The 23,528-nt window shown below is 40.0% G+C and overlaps 1 protein-coding gene across 2 annotated transcripts in view; it reads left to right on the top strand.

Annotated features, from left to right (window-relative positions):
- The first annotated feature begins 311 nt into the window (after positions 1 to 311).
- The window catches only part of Vps53 (VPS53 subunit of GARP complex), a 152,829-nt gene continuing 129,612 nt past the window's right edge, over positions 312 to 23,528 (top strand). Inside the window, exons 1-4 of one of the 2 annotated variants that reach the window (XR_010048209.1) lie at positions 312 to 534; positions 4,059 to 4,139; positions 12,756 to 12,805; positions 15,212 to 15,278. Coding sequence is in view for 1 of the 2 variants with exons in the window: in XM_003469686.5 (XP_003469734.1) it covers positions 451 to 534; positions 4,059 to 4,139; positions 12,756 to 12,805; positions 15,212 to 15,278 (282 nt within the window). In the remaining variant the exon portion in view is untranslated. The remainder of the gene's footprint in view (positions 535 to 4,058; positions 4,140 to 12,755; positions 12,806 to 15,211; positions 15,279 to 23,528) is intronic. The other variant, XM_003469686.5, reaches the window with a different exon arrangement.

Here is a 23,528-nt window from a genome sequence, read left to right as displayed (position 1 = left end):
CTTACCAGGAGGGGTCCTTTCACCCACGATGGCAGGGCAACACCTACTGCCACGGCCCGGAGGGCGCAAGGAACTGAAGGATCACCCGCTTCGCAGCCCCATGGGGTTGCAGTCAGTGGTCGCAAAGCTGCTGGTGCTGCAGTTCGCTCTGGGAGGCGCCCCACCATCTCCAGGACCGGGTGAGGTCAAGCACGGACCTCACTGCTAAAGGGCTGGTGAGAAGACTCGGAGACAAGACTGGAAAGCCGCCGGGGGCGGGGTTTCCACTATCCCAGAATGCCCCGGATCCCGGAAGTGCCCGGCTTCCCGGAAGTGCTGGGCCGGCTGACAGAGCCCGGGCTAGTCAGAGTGCTGCAGCTGGAGGGTTGTTATTCCGGAGTCTGGGTGACTGTGGAGGTCCGAGTAGGGGGAATTGGGGCGGGAGTGAGCTAGGGGCCGAGTGGCGGGAAGATGGAGGAGGAGGAACTGGAGTTCGTGGAGGAGCTGGAAGCTGTGCTGCAGCTGACGCCCGAGGTGCAGCTAGCCATCGAGCAGGTGAGCATTCTGCCAGCTCGAGGAAGGCGACTGAGGAGGGCCAGGCAGGTCTGAGTGATGCAGTGTTAGGACCAAAAGGTGGGTGCTAAGCGGAGAGAGAAAGCGAAGGTTTGAGGAAGAAGTGGATGGAAATGGGTTACTGAGCCAGGGGAGAGAAAGCGTTCTTTTTAGGCCCTAATTTTCTTTGGAGGCTGGGCATCCCGGTGAGTTTGGGAGCTATGCACTTGAGAAGATGAAGCTAGAAGAAGGGTCCCCTTGAGTGGCAACGTCAGATTCTAGGCAGGTGGGGTTTCATTCATTTACCAGGCTAATGACGCTGACCCCGTAGCTCATGCTTGGAGTTAGGGGATAGAGGGAGACCTTTCTGAAGCAAATGGCAGATCAGAGGGAAATACTGAAAAATGTCGCTTTTATCATACTTAAAAGGTTGAGAATTCCTGCTGTTTGGGTTACGTTGGAGAATATTCCCAGGAGTCCTCTCCTATCTGCAGGAACTCTTCAGAGAACTAAATTTCCTTCTCAAGTTTATTAAAAATTGAAAGTCGTGATTGTATCTTTGTACAAGTCGTGGTTGTATCTTTGTACAGTGCTTTGCTGTAATAAAGGCAGAAAGTCTCCCTTGAAGGAATTGTCACATGTTATGATTTAACCAAAGGACAATTATACCTCTAATGACCTCTGAAAAATTCTTCTGAGTGAAGCATTGCTTCTACTAATAAGTAACATATATTAACCGGTAATACTTACCATAACTATCCCACCATACTAACTGATGTATTTTTATTGTTCTATTTGTGGACTTCTGGATTAGTATTTTTCTAGGAGTGCTTGCATTATATGTACAAACCACATTTGCTACATCCTGAGGATGCCAGGCCCTAGGACAAAAACCTTGTGTTCAGACCACCCTACTCCACCACCTACCTCCTTGGAAGAAAAAGACACACATTTTGGTTGTTATTGGACCTAGTAGGTGTTGTAGTTGGTATAACTAACACTATCTTGTGCTCTGTATTTGACCCAGAAGAGTAAAAAATTACTTAGGGAACAAGTCCCTTAAGAAACAGAATGAGCTGCACCCAAGAAGAAAATTAACCTGCTCCACAAAGAAGCAAGACACAGGTGTCAACTAAAAATTAGTGTAAGATTCTAGCTGAATTGTTTCCAACTAGATGTATTTTTTGGTTTTCTGTTTTTAAAAGCTCTATAACTTTCCAGTGCCAGTCGGTGGGACTCTGAAACGGGTTTCTGTGCAAGTGGTCGCTGAGCTCGGCTAATTAAATCCCGAATTTATCAATTTGGCTGCTTGGATTCCTATATTGTTAATTAACCCACTTCAGTGGGTTCTAATGGGAAAAAAAGAATGGTTTGCAGTCCAACAGGAATTCAGATCAAAGTTTTTTTGCTATTTTTAAAGAATATGCTTGAGATGTAGGGTAGGCGTATCTAGTAAAAGGCAGTCAAGTCAGGCAAGGGTCACATGCCTATTATCCCAGTACCTAGAAAGTCAAGGTAGGATTGCAAGTTCAACTCTAGCCTGGGGAATTAGTAAGAGCCCGTCTCAAAAATAAAAAATAGAAAATGACTGGTGGGGCTGGGGATTTAGCTCAGCGGCATAAGCGCCTACCTTGCAAGCAGGCAGTCGTGAGTTTGATCCCTGGTACCAATAAAAAGGAAAAAGAAAAAAAAAAGAAAGAAAGAAAATGACTCGTGATGCAGCTCAGTGTGAGGGATCTAGGCCCTGGGTTCAATCCCCGGAACAAATCAATGCAGTCAAGTGATTTCCTAGGTACTGAATTTTACCAGCTCAAGACAGTTATGATTTTGGGAAGTAATTTCTTCAAAGATGAAGCCTTCCAAAGAAATACAGCATCAAAGGATCAAAATGTCTCCTAAGAAAGGTCAAAGACAATTGTTAGAAAAGTTTAAGACATTCACCATATGAGAGATGGAGGTAATGAAGATATTTTTTTTAAATGATTAGCATTTCTATAATATACATTTACGGCAGAGATCTATCATATACCAGTGACAGCTAACCTTTTAGAGATAAATGCCCAAACTGCCACCCAAAGCCGACTTATTTATCGCAAAGTGCAAACCTGAATACTGACGTTTTAGTTTAGAAAAAAAAGCTCATACATTAATATCTTTTGTCTTAAAAGAAAAGTAACACATGCCATAGCTTCACCACCACTGTCATACACAGATGTAACTTCAAACCACTTCAATTACATGCCCTCACCAGATGAAATGCTGGGAAATCAGCATGCCATAAAACCTCTGTCACCCTGAGTATAATCTAAGAAATGTGAATTATCCATTTCCTCACAGTCTCCTCAGTTTCTGCATTCTTCTTACTGCTCCTGGGTGTTATCCTAGGTTTTGATGTTTTTATATACTAACAAAGCTCTTAATTTAAGCCAGCAACTCCATCTGTGATAACCATAAGAAGCGACTGGTTGAAATGCAAGATGAGAAAACTTAACACTAGATTTATTTATTTATTGCTAATGCAACATACTTCATAGGTGATTTAAGGAATTTCAAAAGCAACATATCTATAGTGACTTTATGCAATGACTTCAGAGCTTAATTTCTGGGTCAAATGTGATTCTGTTATATCATCCCTTCCTAATTCCTCAAATATCCCTGCTCTTGACAAATATTGTTTGCTCAACTGTGAATGTAACTCAGTGTAACTAGTATGTGCAATGCCTTTGGCTCGAGCTCCAGCACTGTAAAACAAAATATCCACATAAATATTACTGGCAGACTTTTACTCAATCTTAGACTTCAAAAGTATGAAAAACTTCTAAAGTCGCTTTATTTCATGTTCTTCAGTTGTGAATTTTAAAGAGATTTAGTCCTGTTTCTCAGAGGTAAACCTGAATGCCAGCTCTTCATTTCTTGACACTGTCTGCAGCATAAAATATGATGCATTGTAGGGTGAGGATGTAGTTTCAGTGGCTTGCTTAGTACATGTGAGTCCCTGCATTTGATTCTCCAGTCAAGAAAAACATATTGCTGCAATGCATAGTGAATTCTACTAAGACATCATGGAGATTCAGCACAATTTATTGTCAAGGCTTCCTAAACAAACCATGTCACCAGCTGGTTTAATCTAATAGTACACAAAGCCTGCTGACTTTTCTTTGTCCTTGAGATTTCATTGATACAAAATTTGTATTTTTACATTTGCGTGTTCTGTCCATTATGCCAAGATGTTAAAACTACAGGTGTTGAAAATTAAAGATTTACTTTAACAGATATTTTATTGAATATTTATTTCATAGCTATTTTATTGAAGTATTGTTACATGTGAAACATAAAATGAGTAAAGAATTTTTCTCTTCAGGAAACTTACCATCTAATGTTGGAAGAAAGAAAAAATACATAAGGTAGAAAGATCATAGTGATTGCTAATCCCTTATTTATAAAGTGTTTTGTATTTGACAAAAATTATGTATGTATTTTGGTATCCAGTGAGATGTTTTGCTATATAACCACTTGTTTTTATGTAGGTATTTCCAAGCCAGGATCCTCTAGATCGAGCAGATTTCAATGCTGTTGAGTATATCAATACCCTGTTCCCAACAGAGCAAGTAAGTATAGAATTTTAGATTTCTTTCATTCATTGGCTTCTGGCTTATCCTGAGTGTTAAGATTGGGATATTATACTCTGTAACCTGCTAGCTCTTGATAAACAAGTGAGTGTTAAAATAAAATCAAACTCTACGGTAAGCCAGGTGTGGTGTGCACACCTGTAATCCCAGCATTTAAGAGTCTGAGGCAGGAGGATTACCCCGTTCGGCCAGCCTGAGACACAGTGGGTTCGAGGCCACCCTGAACTATACCGCAAAAACTTGTCTCAAACAAACAAAAAAACAACAAAATCCCCCAAATCCAAAAAACTCTACTGTAACCAATTAGATTGGTTAGATAATTGTGTTAGAGTAAAATTCTTTGTTTAGTGATCAAATTATTAAAAATTATATCCTAGGTCTTAATAGTATCCCTCCCATCACACAGTTGTACATTGAAAAGTGGAAAGGATTTTTGTAGCATAATAAGGAAAAACTGATTGTGAGTGAGTCAGGATAAGCCTTGAGTCAAAAAGCAACTTTCACTCCAATTTATTTATTTCTTTCACTCCAGTTTAAAAATGTAAATTTTTAGATTGGGTACTGAACTACATCCCCAGCCTTTTTTATTTTTTATTTTGAGTTAGGATCTTGATATGTTGCTCAGGCTGGACTTGAACTTGAGAGCCATCTGCTTCCGTCTCCCAGAATGCTGGGATTATAGGTACCCAACCTGTTACTGTTTTGTGGGGTGATTTGCCTAGATAGATGTTCTTCTTACAGTAAGAACAGAATTAGAAACATCAGAGTTGGGGAAAAGAGGTGCTAGAGTTCTGCTTGAGTTTTCATTCATTCAGCAAGTGTTCAGTGTTGTCAATTACTGTCCCAGGCCCCAGGATACAAAGAAGGATAAAACTTAGTCCTTGCTCTTGAGGTGTACATGATCAAATATGAGGAGACACAGCTGAATACTGTAAGCAGGTATGGGGGCAGTACAGTGAGGATAAAAAGAAGGATTCTTCCTAGGCAAATCAAAACCTCCAGAAAACCCTCCGCCTAGTCTTGAAGGATTTATTTATTCATTTATTCAGTCAAACTCAGTAATCATTTATAAAGTATCCATTAAGTGTTAGTCCTTCCTTTAGAAACTGAATAAAAAGTGGCCAACATGACAGCTTAATTCCTGGTCTCATGGTGGCTGAAGACATGGGGAAGAAGACAAAACAAATCAACAAATGAAGAGACAAGAGATTATCAAGTGTGGTTAATGATGTGATGAAATGTGGGTACAGTGATAACATGTGATGGTGTGGCTGGTGCTCCTTCCAGGAAAGGGAGAGTAAAAGAACTGAAAAAGCAGCCGTCCCTGAGGCAGTCCCTGTGCATGCAGGCCTGCCTGACAGGGGGGCAGGAGCCAGGCTGTGGCAGCTGGGCGGAGCACTAGGTAGAGTGAGTGGCTAGATAAATCCTCAGCAAAGAGGAGGGAAAGGGGGGTCATAGTGGACGCAGGAGGCAGGATGATCACTCAGGAGGCAAAAGCACTAAGTCACTGAAAAGAGAAGATGAGAAGATGACTGGTGGCAGTGGGGGAGAGCGTGATCTGAGAAGTAAAGCTACAGAAATCGTGATTTTATTCCTGAAGAGATGCACCGAGGCTCCTGTAAAATCTAAAATTTATTAATTCCGCAGCAACAAAAATACTTACACTGCCTAGCTGTATAAAAGATTGACATGCTTATAATCCCAGCACTCAGGAAGCTGAGACAGGAGGATCGTTGCAAGTCAATGCCAGCCTGGACTACAAAGTGAGGTCAAGGCCAGCCTGAACTGCATAGCAAGATGCTATCTCAAAAAAAAAAAAAAAAAAAAAAAAAAAAAAAAAAAAAAGAAAGAAATTGAGCAGGTGGAGTACAGTTCCACAGCAGAGTACCTGCTTAGCAGCTCTGGGTTCAATCCCTAACACCGGGGAAAAAAAAGAAGAAAAAAATTATGGATAGAGGTCTGAGGTCCTTACCAACATAGACCTTACAGTTTCTCTTAATAATTAGCTGCACAATTTACCAATGTAGGCAAATTATGAAATTACAATGACTTGTATCATTATTTGTTAGTTGCTCTTAAAAAGTTCTGAGTTCTGCAGCTATAAAGTAAACATTTCTTGGGTGTGTACTGTGCACCAGGACCATGCTAAGCACTTAACACAATGAATTCTCCACTTGGTTACCATTCTTGTTTTCCGGTGGGAGTGAGGAGGCACAGAAAGACAAGGACACTGAGGTTAAATGTGATAGCACTGCCATGAAGAGGAACAGACCTCTGGACAAATGTGAAGAGGCTTTCCTGAGAAGATGGGGAGCATTCCAGGCCAGATAAAGGGTTTTGGACTTAGTTCTACCCAACATTGGGTAGGAGCTGGCCTTTCCCCCAGCGCTGAGAGTAAGGAAGAAGCACAGGTTGCAGTAGTGTCAAAGGAGAGGGTAAGCCTGAGCTCAGTTTTGAACACATTTGGACCACTTAGGTAGAAATATGTAGATGGGTCTTGGAGTGTGGCACTTACAATCTTTATGGTTTTTGTTTCCACATGCAGCCTTTCAAACTTGCTTTTTTTGCATTATGTCTATTTTTTCATTGGTGCACTTGCCAGTTTTTAAAATGCATTTTTATTTTTAACTAGTGAAAGTGGTTGGAGATCCCGCCTTCTTTTTTTTTTTTTTTTTTTTTTTTGATACCAGGAATCAAACTCACAACTTTGTGCTTGCCCGGCAGGCTCTGTGCCGCTGGGCCATATCCTTGACCCTTTATTTTTATTTCTAATTGAAATAAAAGTAACTGTACAAGTTCATGGGATGCGATGTGACATTGTAATACATGTGCAATGTGTAATGATCAGATCAGAGAGATTGTCATGTGCATCACCTCAGGTATTTATCGTTGCTTTATTTTAGGAACACAAAATGTTCTCAAAATATTTGAAATATGTAATTAATTGTTATTAGCAATAATCTTATTGTTCTGTAGAACATTGAAGTTATTCCTCCTATTCAACTGCACTCCTTTCTAAACTCTTTAGATTGACATACTACTTTTTTTTAAATAAAAATTTAAAAATGGTAGACTGTGTAATTGTCTTTTTGGAGATTTCACAAATAGCTGTTATAGCTCAACGTTTTCCATGAAAAGAAAATTTTAGGGTTAGGCAGAGATATACATTTGGTAATAACTTGCATAAAGATAGCAATTTAAAAAATTTTTTTTTGGTACTGGGGATTGAACTCACGACTGCGCGCTTACAAGGCAAGTGCTTATGCTGCCGAGCTAAATCTTCAGCCCCAAGATAGCAATTTTAGCTATGTAAATGTTTTACTTATCCCAGCCTACAAGAATGCTGCCACAGCAAAACAAAGTGTTAGATTTGAAATTCATAGAAAATCCCTAGGTTCTCTCCTCTTCCTGAAATGATTGTATGTATTTGTTTTTTTGGTACCAGGGATTGAACTCATGACTACATGCTTACAAGGCAGGTGCTTATGCCACTGAGCTAAATCTCCAGCCTTGTATTTGTTTTTTAAACTGTGGATGATAGTACAAGGCATTTACTGTTCTACAGATCCAGTTCTATGTCTTTTCTAATTATATGTCACATGCCTTTATACACATGGTAATATGTAGTGACATTTCTTAGTATAACTTAGCAAATGTATGACACATTTATTTCCCAGGTTTCAAAGTTACACTTACCAGTTCATGTATCAATCTAGATTCTCATGGACTTTAGTGAAAAAGCAATATAAAGTAGTGGCCTTATAGTTTCTTTTAACTATTGCTAAATTTTGGGCAAAAGCCATTCATATACCTCACAGGCCTTAAGCTGATTAATTATGAGCTTATATTGTTTAAAATGTCAGTACATCAAGAATAGATTTAGTGTCACTCTAGGGAGGGGATGTGATGTGTTTCTGTTGAGTGGTGCATGCTTGTGTGTCTTTTGCCTGGAGGCTGGAATGTGGGCTGGAACAGGTCCCTGGAGGTTTGGGTCACTGTTTTATCCAGGTCAGGTGGGCTAGGAAGCCTGATTTCTACAGCTGACAGAGCTCCCTGCCTGCTTGTGAAGGTAGCCAGATTGTGGTAGCAATGATCTAGAAACCCTTTTTAATCTACTGGAGTGAGCTGAAGGTAATCATTTGTCATGTTTTCACTGTAGGGTTGATTAGGGGACAGTAGATAAAATTTATGAAAACTGTTGTAATTTCAGTATAATCTCAGTTACTGAAGTGATTGAGGCAGGAGGATCATCTAAGTCCAAGAGTTCAAGACCATCTTTGGCAATATCAGAAGCCTCCATCAAAAATAAAAAGCTAGTTTAATTAAGAACTTTTAAAAAGTGTTAGGTGTTTTAAAAACTTTTAATAACCCCCCAGAAAGCTCTGGTTCTGTATTATTAAATGGGGAAAAAAAGCCAAATTATCACAATTTATTTTTTAAAGCACTATACATTTCCATAGCAGAAACAGACGGCAGCATACACAAATACCTGTAGTGGTTATACTTCCTGGGAGAAAAGGATGATTTTACCTATGTTCTATCTTTTCTATAATCAGCATGAGTTATTAAAATGCAAAATTAATGTTCAATAATGAAAGCATTTAGAAGTTATACAGTAAAAATTATACAACCCCATTGCAATTATACCAGGGGACTGATTCTCAAAGAGAGGATGTGCTTCCTCCACTAAGTAGCTCACCCGGATTTCAGTGGGGCTTTTCCCTAACTCCAGTGCGTTAAGGATTCTTGAATAGGAAAGCAGGAGTGGGTTTTATCTGTCTGGTGTTTTGGGGTAGAGGAAAAGTAGGTCAAGTACCATTGCATGTCTGTAATCCCAGCACTTGAGAGACTGAGGCAGGAGGATCATGAGTTTGAGGCAGCCTGGGATACACAGTAAGAATTTGTATTAAAACAAACAAAAAAATCCCAAATAACAACAACAAATAAATGAGCCACTGCCTGAGAAGAGAAGAAGAGCAGAGAACTTGGAGTCAGACAGACTTTGCTTAGTACAGCTATGCTACAGATCATCTTCATGACCTCAGACAAAGTGTCCATCTTTCAGTGCCATTCCTCAAATCCTAACATTGGGGAAGATAATAGTTTGCCTAGAATGGCTTAGACTAGGGAAATACTTTCTGTGATATATCCAGAACAGTTTTATAACGAACCCATGTTAAATGTGTGTACCTTTTCCCTTTTACTTCCTTAGTAGGAAATCTGGAAAATAGAGGAAAAGCAGTTGCCTGTGGGTCCACCTAACAGTCAGGTGATTATTATATTTTTAGAGTGATTCTTTCTGTTCTTTTAATAACTATATTCATGGAGTACCTCATATTTAAAAAACATTTCCCCCAAGCCAGCATGAGATCAAACGCAGTCTTCTTTGTTGTTCCATAACCTCCCTGACCAGGGTCTCTAGGGGTAGTGAAAAGACTCGCTGGATACAGAGCCGAGTTTATTTACCTTTTTCACGAGTAGGCCTTTAGATTGTTTCCATGTCTTTTCTCTCCTAAATGCAGTTGACCGCATAAATATTCTGGATTATTCCTCTTAGAAAAATTGGTAGAACTTAGCTAAGACCTTCATGTCTGAGGATTAGTAAATTTTAAGTAGTGTACCATGACAGTATTACCAGGGTGGACTGACCTCCAAGTAATACTCTTAAGTGAAAAAAGTATAGTGTGCTGCACTTACAGATGTGAGAAAGCAGAAGAGACACTGGCTCAGAGTCATTAGCACAGAGACTATCTGTGAGAAAGCAGAAGAGAAATTTTCAGAATCATTACCTCTGGGAAAGAGCTTAGGTAGAGAGGTGATTCAGGCAATTCAGGCTCAGCCTTCTGTAAGAGGGGCCCTTGGATTTTACTGTATACTAGTGGTGGCAAACCTATGACATGTATGCCACAACAGGCTGTCTGTATCATTGAATGCTCTAAGAAGTTTGCCATCACTGCTATATACTCTTTTTTTTAAAAAAACTAGGGTCTCAATAGGTAAGCTCTCATCAATCCTCCTGCCTCAGCCTCCCAAGTGCTGGAATTTTAAGCATGTGCCACTATGTCTAGTTTCCATCTTTGTGTGTGTGTGTGTGTGTGTCTTTTGAGACAAGGTCTTACTATGCAGTTCAGGCTGGCTGTGAACTCACTTTGTAGCCCAGGCTGGTCTTGAACTTACAACAAACAATCCTCCTGCCTCAGCCTCCTAAGTGCTGAGATTATCTAGTTTCCATCTTTTACTATCTGAATTTTTGCTGATATACATGGTTTAACAATTGAATAGTTTATGGTTTTTTCCTTCCAGTACCAAGGATTGAACCAAGGGCCTTTGCACTGAGCTATATTCCTATCCCCCCATTTTTATTTTATTTATTTAATTTTTGTACTGGGAATCAAACTCACCTCATGCTTGCAGGCAGATGCTGTGCCCCTGAGCTATATCCCTGGTCCCATCTCCCCATTTTTAATAATTTTCTTTTGAGACAAGATCTTCCTAAGTTGCCTAGGCAGGACTTGAACTTGTAATCTTCCTGCCTTAGCCTCCCAGAGTGCTAGGATTACAAGCATGTGCCACCATGCCTGGTTTACAAATATTTTATATTTATAGTTAAAATCATGTATTATAATAATATAATTTTATATGTGTATAAGCTATATAATTTTGATAGTTCTTATTTTCAGAAAAGATATGAGAATTCGTGGCTACTCTTGCCCAAAATTCCCAAATACTGACTTTTTTGTCTTTATTTGAAATAGGCTGGCCTTAAACTCACTGTGTAGCGCAGACTGGCCTTGAATTTACAGTGATCCTCCTGCCTCAGCCTCCAAACACTGGGGTTACAGATGTGCGCCAACATGCCCAGCTAAATACTAACATTTTTTAAATACCAAAGAAAGGTTTCTTTTAAAAGACATGAGCCCCAGCAGAGATGGGCAGGCCAGAAACTATTATGCCTCTTTTGCCTATGATGAAATAGAAAAAGACAGGTTGAGCAACTCCCCCAGCAAATTAGTAGTGGGAGAGGTGGGCTGGACCTCAGGTCCTTGACAGCTGGGTCTGCTGTTAACATTGGTAGTGGTGATTTAAATTACACCCAGTCCAGTTTGGAAGTGACAAGCCTGAGAGAATTGGATTGAATCCAGCTGAACTGGGTTCTTCAATTAAAGTAGCTTCTCCTTTGTGAGATTCATCATTACCCAAGACTACTTTTGGCCTCCTGAAAATTCTGAGTAACAATTGGGTCCATCAGAATAAGGAGATGTGAATAGCCCAGTATAACATCTCAAACACTTGGAACTCTCTTACCAGAACTGCACCTGGAAGGCTCCTAGCCTCCTCCTGCCACCAGGCACAGTGGGTGACAATTTATTTATTTATTTATTTTTTGTCTTTTTCCTTTTTGTCGGTACCAGGGATCGAACTCACGACTACCTGCTTGCAAGGCAGGTGCTTATGCCGCTGAGCTAAATCCCCAACCCCAGTGGGTGACAATTTATAAGCATACTTCCTGTAGCACTTCTAATTCCTTCTGAGGAAAAACATCTGTTGGTGGAGAGAGAAAAAGGTTTAACAAACTATTTTGGAAACTGAGTTAAATGGTGTTATAAAGTTGTTCCTTCTCTTATCCACTAGGAGGCACCACTTCACCATACTTTCTCATTGGTAACGTCCTGTTTGTTTTTCTGTTACCTTTTCATTATTGTTTATGTTTTATAATCGTAGTAGTATATAGTTAATATGAGTAACTGATACTCATAGATAAAAAGAGGAAAATTTCAAAATCCTTTTCACAGATTTAAAATTATGAATGCAGATTTCATAGATTATAGTATATTACCATGACTAGTGTGTATCACTTTTTTTCCAGTGAATCTGTACAACTTAAACAGTGAATTTGTTTGTTGAAGTCTAACATAGAGGAGTATACACATCTAAAGTGCATGACTTGATGAATTTTCAGTAAGTGAATGCAGCCAAGTAACCACCATGCTGATGAAGAAATAACACATTTTTAGGAAGCCTTTCTTGCTGCCGCACAGATAACCCCTAAGTCTGTTTCTAACAGCAGAGAGTAGTTTTATTTGTTTGTGAACTGCGTCAATGTAACCATAGGTATATGCCTTTGGTTTTAACCTTTTTTCTTAATGTTGTGTTAGTAAAACCTATCCAAATTTTGTGTGTTGTAATAGTTCATCCGTTTTCTTTGTTTTGATGAATTTGTTACAATCCTGTGTACCATGAGTTTGCAACTTTTTGCAAATATGCAGGTAAGTGCGTATTTTAGGCTTTGTGAGGCATGCTCACAACTTTTCACCTCTGCTATTTTAGTCTAAGAAGCAGTCGTAGACAATATGTAAATGAATAAATGAATATGTAAATGAGTATAATTGTGTTCCAATAAAACTTTATTTATAAAAAATAGATGTTGGGCAAAATTTGATAATAGTCACAACTCCTGTTGTACAGTGGTATAATATTGTGAGATTAAACTGATTGAGATTTTATAAATAACCTTTATAGCTCCTCAGTTTCCTGTGAGAGGAAATCTAGGAGGTGAAATAACAGCAGGACACTTTTTTTTTTTCTTTATCTTAGTCTCTGGCAAATATAGATGAAGTCGTGAACAAAATTAGACTGAAAATAAGGTAAGTGACACTGTATGATTGTTAATGAGAACTATACTGTTAATTTAATCACTGAAATCATAATTGGAATCACATAGAGCACTGAAACCTCAAATAAAAAAGATAATTCTTTTATCTAGGTTTCCATATAAGTCCTGTGGCAAGGAACTTGATTCTGTGGCCATTCTTCATTATTCATAAAAAAGTACATGTTCTTTTTATTCGGTTGGTTTTTGGTATGGGGAATTGAGCTCATGATCTCACACTTGCCAGGCAGGCGCTTACTACTGAGCTAAATCCCCAGCCCCTATTCATAAAAAAGGAAGGAAGCTATAATAGTTCATTTAAGTCAGTTAATCGTAAAAGACAAGAGCTTTTCTACAGTTTTTTTTTTCTCTTTTTGATCCTGGAGGTTGAACTCAGAACCTTCACACTGAATTGTAGCCCCAGCCCCTTTTAAAATTTTTAAATTTTGAGATGGTCTTACCCAGGCTAGGCTCAAACTCATGATAATCCTCGTGCCTCAGCTCTCGGAGTGCAGGGATTACAGATATACTGCACTCTAATATTTTTTAGTGATTTCCCTTCCCTAGTAGATTCACCTTTTTTGTATTACCAAAGGTCAGATTTGGAGCTGGGCTTATACATGTATCTGTTGCTAACCTACTGGTTTACAATGTGGGTCTACTGGTTGACCTGGGTTGTGGTCCAGGATCAAACAGGATTAACCCAAAATAGGAATGGCCAGGGTGACTGTTAGTGTCCTTTCTGCCCAGCTCCCTTGCTCAGGCTTATGCATATCTGGGATTATAGTTTTGACCTATGGAAAGTACTCTCCCACAAATGTCAGTTCATTATCTAAAGAGGTTGATTTCCTTATCTTCCTTAAATTACTTCCCATAATATAGTTTTAGGTTTTTGTGTTTATTTTTAGTTTTTGATGAATTTTTTCCCTACAACCTTTGGATCTTTTAATAAAGGTCTTTGCCCCATGAATGCATTCTTTTATTGGTGGTTTGGAAGTGCAGAGAAGGCCAACTCTGGTGGCACACACTTGTAATCCCAGCACTCAGAAGGTTGAGGCAGGAGGATTGCTGCTTGAACCACATAATGAGACCATGTTCAAAAAAACAAACCAACGAAACAGCATGTGCCTGGCAAGTGTGAGGTCATGAGTTTGATTCCTGGTACCAAAAAAAGTGCGAAGAACTAACTTTCTTTCTTGGTTTATTTTTATTTTTTGAGACAAGGTCTCAACTTTATAGTTCAGGCTGGCCTTTTACTCACTGTGTATGTAGTCCAGGCTGGCCTTGAATTCATGGCAATCCTCCTGCCTCAACTTCCTGAGTGCTGGTATTACAGGCATGTGCCAGCATTCCCAGCGAGTTCCTTACTGTTTTTTGGACTCTGGCTGTAACAATTCTAATAGAAACTGCTGTGTTATCCAAGGTTTGCATAGGAAATGGGAATTCCCTGATGATCCCATGATCACCTCCTCACTACCATACCTTTCATGAAAAGTGAACCTGATAAGAAATTCCTCTTGTTGAGGTGCCACTCTGTGCCCCTGTTGGGCCTCAGGGAAAAGAGGATCCAGAATCCATAGGTCTATTTCATACGTGTCACATAATCAGGACACAAAGGGTAAGTACTGATTTCATATCACCCTGGCTGCTTAGTCTCTCGTTTCTTTCCTCCTACAGTCTCTTGAGAAAGGAATTCTGTGGGGTTAACTTGAGTTCTCAGGCTTATTCCTTTAAGGCTGCTACAATTTTGTCGTTCTTTCTTTTTCTGTTTTTTGTTTAATTGATTGTTTTTGTTTTGAGACAGGATCTTGCTATGTAGTCCAGGCTATCCTTGAACTCAACATGTAGTACAAGCTGGTGTCAAATTCACAGTCACCCTCCTGCCTCAGTGCTGAGATTACAGACATGTGCCACCATACTTGGCTGTCTTTCCTGATTTACTCTATGAATGGTGCTAAAGTTTTACAGTCCTTTGGAGAACTCTGACAAGTTGTTAAAAATTGCCGTCTATCATCATCATTAACATTGTTTTGAGGCAGGATCTCACTAAGTCAGTAAGGCTGGGCTCTAATCCACAATCCTGTGCTGGGGTTAGAGATGTGCCACCACACCTGGCTGTCCAAGACCTCATTCTTTTGTCTCTCACACTTGTTTGGTTTTCTGGATGATTAAATAGAGTCTGCAAAAATTGACAGATAAGCTGGGTATGATGGTGCAGGAATCCCAGCATTTAGGAGCCTGGGTACGAGGATCATTTCAGGTTCGAGGCCAGTCTGAATTACATAGCAGGGCCCTGTCAAAAAACAACAAAAAAGTTGATGAATAAATAAATCACTAACTTTTTCTTTTGGTCTACCAGCACAGAGGTCATTTGATTTATATTCTTTAACTTTTTTGCTAGGAGACTGGATGATAATATTCGAACGGTTGTAAGGGGTCAGACAAATGTGGGACAAGATGGAAGACAGGTAAGTCACTTCCCCTCTGTGTTAACTGCACTCCCCTTAGTTCATTAAGACCCAGTACCAAGTGGCCAAAATGTCATCTGTCTGCTTGCAGAGTGCTTTCTTACGGATGTGTCCCATTCACAGCAGGAACCATGTGAGAGTTTTCTACCCGTCACCACCCCGCCTCCCTGCAAGCCCACGCTGCCCAGACCAGCCATGCACTTTCACCCAGGGCTCCTTGGAAGGACAGACTTTAGCACAGACTTTAGCACAGCTCAGCTGGTGCTGGGGCATGCAGGCTGCAGTGAGCCACTAATTTCCTTGTCCTTCACCTGAGTGTCCAGTGTGTCTTTTGCCCTTCTTTAGTTTGTGTCTGTGGCTAAATAAGGTCGTTGCTTTTGTCTGTCAGCTCTGCTGCAGTTTTGCTATTTTGTTACTGCAGAAGAAAGGCACCTGATGTAGCTACAGTCCCTCCTACCTAGCTTGCCAGCAAGCAGGTAACTGGATTTGCCTCTGAGTTTTACAGGTCTTATTGCATCTAGTTGAGGAGAGCTGTTGAAAGGGGATGAAGGGAAATTCTGAAGAGATATTCTTCAGTGATTGAGAGGCCAGATGTTATCTGTTAACCATTTTCTTTTTTATTTGGATTCTGTTCTTGTGTTTAGGTATCGTATTTCAGAAATTGCTGTCATAACAGAAATGCTGAACATGCCTTTCTAGCCTTCCTCTGTGTCTGGTCCTCCCTTTTCACTGTTAATTCAGTTAGGTCAGGAGTGCACCACTGTGATAGCTTCAGGTCTGTTATTTGCCATCTTTGAGATATTTTAGTCTAGGTAATTTCTGAAAATGTTTATTACACCACCTAGATTTGAAGTGAGAGGAAGGGCATGATTATGTGGAAATTTTCTGGTCTGTGAGACATCTGTTTCCCTCTCCAATGATTCACAAGTGTTGTCTCTCTTTTGCATTTTTAATTTTATCCAGCTCTCTTTTTATTACTCATTTTCTTCTTAACAGTCCTCTTCTGTTGGCCTGTTTATTTGTAGACATGCTGAGTTCTGAAAAGGGACACCATTATTGGGATCCCATTGTGTGGTCTTTAGTCCTTATCGCTTTGGTTTCTTCGACCAGGGTCTCTCCCAATGGCGCACTGCTTCTCCAGCTGCTGTCCCCAGGTAAATGGGGTCCTTGGAAGTAATAAAGAGGAATAGGTTAGCTTGCCAACACTCCTGGCTGATCAGCCTTTCTAATATATATCTGATCACATCGTCTCCGTCTCCGTCTTCAGAAACCCTCAGGGCCTTTTGACTTCCCAAATGAAATCCAAGATGCTTTGTTTACCTTTCAAGGTTTGTGTCTGTATTTCTGATTTTGTCTCTTGTGTCCTACCCATGCCAAAGACTTGGTGTTCTAGAAACATGCCATGTGTTTTCTGGGTCTATGCTTAGGTGTTTCTTTATGCCTGAATATTTTTTCTTCTTTCACTTTCAATAGCTACATTTCAAAATCTTACCCATTTAAGGGCCAGCTCAAATACTACTTGTATGGTTTTTTTCTGGTTACTGCATTTGGATAGCACCAAAGGAATCAGTTTGAGTGCTAGAAGAAATTGAAATTTGTCTGACCCACTCCTTTTATTCTACAGAGAAAAAAAACTGATCCCAGTGTTGGTTCATTGAGCTGTGTGTTCTGTCTGTGTGAGGGCTCTCACATTCCTCTGCTATGCTTTGCCTTTGACTTATATGGTCTCCCATGACCTACTGGAGAACAGGTCTTGTTCCCTTAACTACAGTAGTTTTTAAGCTCAATGAAGATTAAAAACCATCTCTCCCTTTTTTGCGTTTCAGTACATATAGTCCATAGGCAATAACATTTTATTGAAACTGTATTTCTTGGTGTACCTAAGAGTATTAATTGCAAACAAACAAAGTCTTTGATCATAAAAACGTTTTAATCAGTATTTGAGTATTCCTTTAAAATGGTTTTAAAGCCAGGAATATAGTTTAGCTGCACAAGCACCTACCTGGCAAGCACAAGGACCTGAGATCAATTCCCGGTACCAGTAAGTAAGTAAGTAAATAAAATGGCTTCGAAGCTTGATTTTTGCATGGAAAATCTTTTATTTTTTGATTTCCCTAGTGCTGGGGCTAGAACCTGGCTCTCACCCATGCTAGGGAAGTACTTTACCACTAAGCTATGTCCCCAACCCTTCATTTGTGCATGAATAGTTTGGCCTTCCTACTATTTGGAATAACATTACTTAGTGTGAGTCAGCCTGTATTTAGAATGGCTCACCAGAAACATTAAGAGACTTTCAGGTGCTTAAAATTCCAAGAATGTGAGCATAGAGTGGTTCATCAGGCCTTTGTATTGGGTCCTGCTCTGTAGGCATACATCGTACAGTTGTTTACACTGAACCCCCGGGCCATGAAGCAGCAGTACTGAAGAGGCAGGCGCAGAAGTAGGCAGGCTGCGGGAGTGTGTCGCACTCCCCACCGTCACACGGTAATGGGTTACAGGTTGCTGCGGCAAAGCAGGTCGTATTTCAGAGAGAAAGACCACATTTTCAAGAATGTTTAGATAGCATTTCAATCTGTGATGGAATTTTGTATTCGTCTCCTTAAAATCCAGACAGAGAGGAAGCCCAGAAGAAATAATTGCTTTTCCTGTCATCCCCTCCATCTGACTTTTCCAGCAGTTTGTAATGTAAGCTTAGGTTGAGTTGGTTTTTTATTTTATTTTTTTTTTTAGGGATTTTTTGGTTCCTGTCCTTGTCAGCTCCTGGGGAAGAAAATTTTACTCTTCAGCCTTGGCTGGTGAAGGAGTCTATTTGACTGGCATAGACTTGGGAGAATTATGAATGTTCCAAAATACTGAGTTTTATGGGTCAAGAGGCCCCAGGTTCCCCTCTTCCTTGGAACACAGGAAAAGTTTGCTTTTAGAACTTGTTTCCTCAGCTTTTGAGAAACACTCAGGCACAGCAGCATGAACAAAAGGTTTTCCTTTCATAAATTTAATCTTAATTGTGTTCAGTTAGAACAGATGTGGTTTTTAATCTGTATTTAAGGGGAGTGTGTTTACTTCATATTCATAGACTTAGCAGAAAAACTTTAAAAAGTTCTTTTTAAAAAACATTTCTGGGTAGATTTCGCTATACCTAATTGACTGGACAACTACTGTGAAGATAATGAGAGGTATACCATGGTGCTTATTACTACTGTACCAGTATCCTGCTTTGAAGCCAAGGTCAGGTGGAGCCCTCTTTCCTGATGGAGAAAAGGAACTGCTCAATCACCTAGCACCTTTATTTATTTACTCAGAAGGACAATGTCGACTTTAGTGGCTCTGCCTAGCAGCTTGTCTGCTTGGCTGGCCTGGGAACCTGGCCTTCTTGGAGCTGCAACAGCTTGTTTACCTGGCTTGCTTTGGGCTCTCCATGTTCTCAGGGCTGGCCTTGCTTTAGTCCCGCAGGTGTGATCAATCTCCAGCGTTAGCCAATCCCTACATCTTCCCCTTTTCTGTTTTGTAGTTGCCAGTGATGAGTAGTTTAGTTGAAGTTGGAGGTGCTGTGTTTGGAGAACTCTGTAGGAGGCCTTTTCATTCTTGAACCCTTTTCTTTTTTTTTTTTTTTTTGGTCTTTTTCCTTTTTATCGGTACTGGGGATCGAACTCACGACTGCCTGCTTGCAAGCAGGCGCTTATGCCGCTGAGCTAAATCTCCAGCCCCTTGAACCCTTTTCAGTTTGAATGAACTTACTTGTTTAGGCTAAAGATTTTTCAGTCCAACGATTTAAAATTCCTGCATTCGGTAATTTAACCCTGTAAAGTTCATTAGTCCATAACAGAAGTTGGTTATCAGTGTAGCTGGCAGTTGTCAGAAGGTGTTAGTGATTTGAGTGTCTTTTTTTAACTAACATATTACTGTAGCACTGTTTTACACATTTTGTGGTTATACTTTTCTGTTGGATGCCCAACACCAAGTTAAAGTGAGACCTGTATTAACTACAATTAATCTCTTGCCATCTGTCAGGGTCAGTTAAGTCTCCTCAGGAATTGCCTTGGAACTGTGCACAGCACCTCTTAGCCATTCTCTTAGTGATGCTCCTTAAGCACACTGCATATTGTTGATCACTTTCCTCTGAGGTTCCACAATCCCCTTGTTCAGAAGATCAGGGACTCACTGAGTTATGAGATGTCACAGATCTCTTATGTCTTGAATCCTTACCAATCTTGTATAGCTGGGGCCAAAATATTGGCTATCTTCTTAGCCCATCTATCTTTTTAGTTTTTGATCTCAATCAGTTGTTGAACATCCAGAGGAAAAGACTGATAAGAGTACTGTGTAGTAGATGCAGTAAAGTTAACATTATTATCTTATCTAAATATCAAGCACCTTAGAACATAAAATGGAACTGTCATTTTCTACTATCCATGGATATTTTAACATTTGAATGTCTATGGAACGTTGACAGTTATATATTTTATACAGAAAACTAGAAATCAAAGCCATACACAACATTATAGTATGACAATCATGATGACATTTTGTAACACACCTGAATTTTCATTTTGACATAAAATACCCCTGTTAGTCAATAATCCCTGTGTACTACATTAAAAAGCTTTTACCTAACTTGTTGACCTTTAGTGGGATGGACATCACAGGCATTTTTGTTAAAGGCAGAGATCTTTCTGAATCTGAAAATAAACCTGTCACCATGAACAATCCCTGCATTACATTTTGTAAGACTTGAACATTTGAAAAAAATGAAAACATCTGCTACATCATGAAGTTAATAACAATCAGTTGTCACAGTCATATGAAAACCTTTGTACCACAGCATCTTTAAATCAAAAACCTTATAACCTGGAAAACTTGATCCTTTTGATGATGAGCAATGTAAACGTATTGGAATAATATGTTTTTATTAACAGTGATTGAGGTATTTCCCATAAGGCTATGGAGATCACTGAGGCCTCCTATTAGTGAACAGGAACTGGTTAAATTTATTCCAGGCAGCTGCTTTCTTACCAATTGAAGTCCTGTCCAATAATTTCTTCCACCCTAAGGGATTTTTGTTTAATATCTTTTTTTTTAGTACTGGGATGGAACTCATGACCTTGTGCTTACCAAGGAAATGGTTAAGCCACGGAGCTAAATCCCCAGCCCTAGACTAACCAGATTTTATTGTCCGACAATTAGCAGAGAGCTCAAGAATTTGGAAGGAACAAAATTTTTTATCTATAATCAGTATATAGTTTTGCATTTTATTTTGTTTTAAGAATACTGATAACTTTTGTGTCCCCTTCTTTCATGTAACTTTCAGCTCTGTTACTTCCAAGCACAGTGCCACATCTTTAGACCTTTGATTTCTGTTTTAGTTACCATCTACTGGACATTCTGGGTCAGTCCCTTCAGTTGGCTCCAGGTCAGGTCTAGCCCCGTTCTTGTCTATTTGCTGTAAAGCAGTTTCCAAAGCATCACTGCCATAGGACTGAGCATCAGCTTCTTGAAAGGTAGAATCAACTCCTTCTCCAGACCTGGGTCCATGATACACAGACTGCTCCTCTGGTACCCAGATAGGCTGTTCGGCATTCTCTGGAAAGACACAAGCATACCTCAACTCCAGATTAGTACTGGGCTGCACCCCTTCCATTGTCTAGTATGCAGGTTTTTTTCCAAGGGTTCTTCCTAGCTTCTTTTCTTTTACCTGATTGAATTGTCTTTCTGCTTCTGTCGTCCCATCCCTAGTAGGATTTTATATACTGCCAAGTAAGGTCTATCATGAGATGTAAATTTGGTAAGGAGGCATTTCCCCTTTTGTTTTTATAATTGAATTTTGAACGTATAGTAAGCACATTTAACAGTTTCTTTACCTTGAGGGTTATAATGAATTCCTGTGGTAAGAAAATAAAAATTTTATAAAACATTTGGGAAGCAGCACTGGGATATGCTGAGCCATTGTTAGTCTTAAGTGCCCACAGGCAGCCAAGCGCATTGAAGGCATCCAAACAATGAGTAATGACATGTGTAGTCCCTTTGCCCATGTGGGCAGAAAGAGAAATAAACCTTGAGGAAGTGTCTTCTGAAACATGAGCCCAGCATAGAGTCAAACCCAGGAATGTGAATGATATCGGTTTGCCAGAAATGACTGGGGTGTAATTTTCTGGGTCTAACCCCTACAGCGTGAGGGAAGATGTGTTATGCATGAGGAACATGGTTTAACAATTTGTCCAGCCTGTTCTGGGTAAATGGAAGTGTTTGTGTATGGCAGAGTGTTCTGATGGAAAGTGGCATGGGAGGCACAAGTCTGTTGGACGGTTCATGGCCACAGAAGGCAACAAAAATAGTAAGCACTAAGAAGGGAGGTAAGCCTCCTTTTCCGGACGTTGTAAGCAGGCGACCCACTGGGGTTGGTCAGCAGCTCACTGTCTCGTGCCCTCCTCCTGCACAGTATGAGATTTACAAGGTGAAGACCCCGCCTCCCTTTGGGCTCACTCAGCCAGCCTTCACTGGTTGATAGGCCACACTATTCCAGTTTTGTACCGCTTTCATTGTAGGAGACTTCTTTCTTGGATTCAACTGAGACAGTAAAACAGACCTCATTGATCTTAGTTCTGCCAGTTAGCCAAGTGTGAGACTAATCCGTTTTCCCTATTGCTACTTCTGAAATTTAAAATAGTTAATGTGTTCCTTTTTAAGCATTCCTCTTCTAACCTAGCTATTCAGTTTCCTTAACTTCATAATTTCCAGACCCTTTTTAGTTTTGACTGCTTTGCTCTAGATACTCTCTTGAAGTATGATTCCCAGGAGTAGATATAATACCTTGTTCCTGGGTAGAGTCATCCAGGGGCTCTATAAATTCTCTGGCATTAATTACAAATTTTTATATGCATAAATGTATTTCTGGAAAGAAGGCTCATTGAATCCTATAATTTCTCTAAGTTGTCTTTGACTCTTCAGATGTTCAGAGCCACTGGTTTAGATACTGTTGTCCTGTTGCATGGGGCTTGGTGAGATTTTTGGCAGCCATGTCACATCACTAGCTTCTCCTAAGTTTGCAGCCACCTGAGATCCCTAGGTAAAAGAATTACAGGAAATGCACTCAGAAGTAAGGATGTAACCTAAATGGCTTCAGCAGGCTAGTATACACCCCAAATACCTCTGCTGGGGGAGTGAATACCATATCTAAAGAGGACAGGCTCGCAATTCCAACCTGACATGGTCACATCTCCTCCTCTTCCTCCTCACCCTCCTCCCCTCCCCTCTCTTCCCCCTTCCTCTTTCTCCTCCTCCCTCTCATCTCCCTCCTCCTTCTCTTCCTCCTCCTCTTCCTCCTTCTTCATTTTTGAGGTCTCACAGATGTAGTTCAGGCTGGTCTTGAGCTCACTTTGTATTTCAGGAAGGTTTTGAACTCAGTGATCCTCCTGCCTCAGCCTTCTGAGTGCTAGGATTATAGGTGTGCACCACCACATCCAGAAGATCTATCAGTTTTTCAAAGAAAAAACAAATTCTGATTTTTATGTTCCTTTCCCAGTTTTTAAATGTTGGCTTAGTGTTTTTCACAAACACTGCAAAGGCCAAATAAAACACATTTGTGGGCTGACAGTTTGCAGTACTGCCCCACATCTTTTTCATGTGAACTTCATTTAAACTTTCTCCTCCTCTGTTTGTGCAAGAGATTCTTTGAAAAAAAGTGCCAGACTTTATATGTTGGTTTTATCTTGCTGATTTTCCTTTATTTTTTTCAGCTTTTCAAAACCTTTTAAAGTCTTAATGACCTCTCCATTTTATCATCAGCAGATTTCCCAGACTCCCCTCTGTCTTCTTCATTCAGGATGTAGGTTGAAAATGTGTATGTAAAGCTGGGGTTGGGGGTGTGTAAAGCCATCGTAGTGGAGTTATAGACTTCCTTTTTCTTTTTCCTCAGGCTCACTTTAGTACAAAATGCAGGCCTAGAAGACACAGAACTTAAGGGGCTGGGGACTTAGCTCAGTGGCATAAGCACCTGCCTTGTAAGCAGGCGGTCATGAGTTCGATCCCCGGTACTGATAAAAAAGTTAAAAAAAAAATTAAAAATAAAAAAAAAAAAGAAAACACAATACTTCTCCCTATTTTTAGTTATTGTTCACAGCCATGTTTTGTAATCTTTTTGCCTTGATTTTCCTCAGAAAGGGGGCTAAAAATAACTTTCGTGTTTCACTTTTCACTGATTTAGTTCATAAATCATAGAGATTTATGAAAAGCATGTGGCTTCCAAGTATTCCTTGC

Source organism: Cavia porcellus, unplaced genomic scaffold (assembly GCF_034190915.1).
Source record: "Cavia porcellus strain 051 isolate PalLab524CR breed Dunkin Hartley unplaced genomic scaffold, mCavPor4.1 scaffold_6, whole genome shotgun sequence".
Taxonomy (NCBI): Eukaryota; Metazoa; Chordata; class Mammalia; order Rodentia; family Caviidae; genus Cavia; species Cavia porcellus.
This window is presented reverse-complemented; position numbering and strand designations above follow the sequence as displayed.